This window comes from Lolium rigidum, chromosome 5 (genome assembly GCF_022539505.1).
Source record: "Lolium rigidum isolate FL_2022 chromosome 5, APGP_CSIRO_Lrig_0.1, whole genome shotgun sequence".
Taxonomy (NCBI): domain Eukaryota; kingdom Viridiplantae; phylum Streptophyta; class Magnoliopsida; order Poales; family Poaceae; genus Lolium; species Lolium rigidum.
The window spans coordinates 189,051,349-189,054,890 of NC_061512.1; the positions used below are offsets into that span (position 1 = coordinate 189,051,349).

The 3,542-nt window shown below is 45.0% G+C and overlaps 1 protein-coding gene across 1 annotated transcript; it reads left to right on the top strand.

Annotated features, from left to right (window-relative positions):
- Nucleotides 1–520: 520 nt before the first annotated feature.
- On the top strand, nucleotides 521–1,350 carry LOC124655325 (probable calcium-binding protein CML22). Its single transcript, XM_047194241.1, has one exon. The coding sequence runs from the start codon at nucleotides 600–602 to the stop codon at nucleotides 1,140–1,142; it is 543 nt and encodes a 180-aa protein (XP_047050197.1). The 5' UTR covers nucleotides 521–599; the 3' UTR covers nucleotides 1,143–1,350.
- Nucleotides 1,351–3,542: the final 2,192 nt, after the last annotated feature.

Genomic DNA, 3,542 nt, shown 5'->3' on the forward strand with positions numbered 1-3,542 from the left:
AATCCGGTCAAGCGCTAGCTCACCAACCATCGGCTCACGCCGGTCGCCGTATACCACCAGGTCCACCACCACCCCGTATCAAAAAATCAAACCAAAGTTCCACCAGGAAGAACCCGACAACAGCAACAACGCGAAAGGAAGAAAGAAGAGTAGCAGACGAGACGACCAGACGAAAAGAAAGCGAAAGAGAGGGCTGCGGTGCGGTGCGTGGAATTCCAACGAACAACTCCAACCGAGACGGTCTCCGGTCGCCGGTGATGTCGATGCGCACCATGTTTCCACCGCCGCGAAGCTCCCGCGAACCCCGCAGCAAAAACAACCGCGCGCGCGCGCGACAACCCCATCACTTTCCCCACAAGGCACCGCACGACCCCGTCGGTTCGCTCAGTCGTTTCCACGTCGCCTCCCTGCTTCCCGGAACCATCCCGCCGCCGGTTCCCTCGCGAGTTCCGACTTCCTTCGCGCGCGGTGCTATATATTCCAAGGCTTCTCGCGGTGCAGTATCATCCAGACAAGAACGCAAAGAATCACCGAGGCAAGCAAGAAGCGCCGAGGCAACAAGAGCAGAGGAGTTAAGCAAGAGACAGACAGGGTAGACCATGGACATGGAGCTGGCATCTTCCTCGGCGCCGGGCGCGAGCTACTTCAACTTCTCCGTGGCGCAGGCCGTGGTGACCATCTCCGTCAACGTCATCCTCGTCTGGCTTTCCGCTGTCATCAAGTCCTCCTCCTCCTCCTCTTCCTCCGCCGGCCGCCGCTCGGCCGCCTCCGCGCCGGAGCCGGAGCCAACGCCTGCACCGGCCAAAGACTCCTCTGATTCCGAGGTCGACCTAGACGTGGTTCTCGGTCTGATGGGCGCGAGCGGCGCCGCGTCGGTCGGGTTCGAGGAGGCGACGGCGCTGTTCGAGGAGGAGGAAGCCACCGTGGAGGAGGCCGCGGCGGCGTTCCGCGTCTTTGACTGTAACGGCGACGGGTTCATCGACGCCGGCGAGCTCGGGAGCGTGCTCAGGTCGCTCGGGTTCACTGCCGGCGTGGCAGCGGCGGACTGGCAGCGCATGATCGACGCCTACGATGGGGACAAGGACGGACGGATGGACTTCCAGGAGTTCCTCGCCTTCATGGAGAGGAGCAGCAGCTCGTGAAGTGGCCGCGCATGATTTTGGTCGAGTTATTTGTTCGTTGGTTGGTTGGTTCGTTCTGTTTAGTCTTTTTCTTGGCCCGAATGGAGCTGAGTGATGCGCACACAATCCTCCCGTGGAAATTCGATTCGATTCTTTGTATACCATACAGTAATATTTTATGGAATTATCAACCGTGGAGCAAAATATAGACCAGACCATTTTAGTTCTTCACGAGTTCCAGTCAATTAACTCTGTTCGGACCATGGATCGGCCTTGGTGTACCGCACCGTCGGCCCCCGCTGTACCATGTCGATCGAACTTTGCAGCGACCAGCGATCTATGTAATGCTTGGTGCCTTCTACGGTGCATGGTTTGAAGTTCAATATGTTGCACTTGCACACCAACAGGAAACACAATGAAATTTAAGGAAACTTCGTAAATCATTGCGGCACCAATCTTAAAGCAGGCAATCGACAACACAAACGGTGCACGGAACAAGAGAATTTCTCTGCTTGGTTAGTTGGTTTGCAACTTTGCATTATGTCCTTGCTCTTTCACCATGGGTGTGGTTTGCATCCTGCCCTCGCTCTTTCATAGTCACCGATGCTGGTGTGTGAGTGCCTATCACAAGTAAACAGTAGATTTGATTAATCTTTTCTAGATATAGATGTATATATAAATAAAATATGTCTACATACTTTTGTATCTACATAAAAAATAAAAAATATATTTTAGAATGGAACAAGTAAAAAAAAAATCTGTTGGACTCGGTATGATGTCTAGCCCCCAAATGAATATGAATTGCATACCATTGGGACAGAAAAGGCAGCAACGGATCGAAACCTTCATTGACGGCCAGTGCAAGTTGACAACACACCCATGGCTTAAATTGCAGTAAGCCAATAATCGAGGGAAGAATTCAAACATGAGAGTTCAGATTAATTGATTTTTAAAAACTTTCATGAACGGTGGATTAGATGCCTTGATTGCACAGTTCGCTGCCAAGGATATTCAAGTGCATATTCGACCCACAAAAAATAATGTACGAGGAATGCCCCCAAGTCGAACCTACACAGAGACACCATACAATTTAGAAACTCTACTTATTTAGAAACTCTAGTTACATAGAAAAATAGACGATTATACTCTCCAGAATAAGGATGATAATGTTGGGTATGGACAGGATAGAGCAACATCGTACCAATACCCGTATAGTCAGTGGGTATAAACTTCTACCATACTCGTACCCACGGGATGGGTATAAAACTTTAGCCATACTATACCCGCCGGGTACATGTACCCATTGGGTACGCGGCGGGTAGATCAAACAGTACATAATCTATTCACAATTTTGCATTTATCGATAGCAAATTTCATTAAAAAATGAATTATCCCAACTCAATATCAGGTAGTTGAATACATAAAAATTATCAAAATATAGAAATCACGATCTCAAATTCGAACTCATATAAGTTAACAAGAGTAGACGTGTGATATGAGAAAAATGGTAATAAAAGGGTAGAATATGTGTGTAGGATATGGATACTTCACTGTGGGTATAAAAGTGTTCTCATATCCTACCCATGAAGGTACGGTACCCGTAACCGTGGATAAAATTGGCATCCTTACTCCAGAAAAATACTTTGTCAAGATATTTGTTAGACCTAAATTTCACACATCCATGATTTTTGTGGAGACTAAAAGGTTTATGAACACTTATATACAACACTAGACCGGTAAAGAAAAATACAAAGCTATAATTAAGGCTATATAAATTGTTAGATACAACACAACATTGTATCTAATGGTGCACAACAACTAGAATAAATGCAAAATTATTTCTATGTGTTTTTATTATTATTCATGTTTCTAAGTGTATCGGGTTTAACGAAATTTTTGTGTAGAAATATATGAAAATGGAAAACAAATAATGTAGGTTTTATCGCACACATGGTTTAAAAATAGTGCTAGTATATTTGCAACGTTATAACCTAGAATTGTATACCTATAACGTGTCTTAAAATTTCAACATCACTCCAATGTTATGTGGTTAATTTAGCTTCATTTAGATGATAATACATGGATATGACTATGTGTAGACATAATAAGTTGTATTAATATAAAAAAGTTCAATATAAGTAAACAATGATTATAGCCTAGGTGGCGGGATTTTTCATCCGTCGTGAAGCGGTTTGTGATAGTTACGGCTTAGTCATTATTTCATTGTGTATGGTTAGCTAGGTCTGGCTAGGGGTTAGTGACTAGTTTATCTTTTAAGGTTAAAAAAGAAGACTTCATAGTCCTCAGTTATTACTGCGTCATGTATGTGAAGTTTGGAAAGTACATAAATCTATACTAGGGGCCAATTTTGACAATGCAATTCCAAGTGAATGTGAATCCACTAATCAAGTGGATAGCTAT

Coding starts and splice junctions, on each gene's coding strand:
- LOC124655325 (XM_047194241.1), top strand. CDS start 600: ATGGACATGGAGCTGGCATCTTCCTCGGCGCCGGGCGCGAGCTACTTC.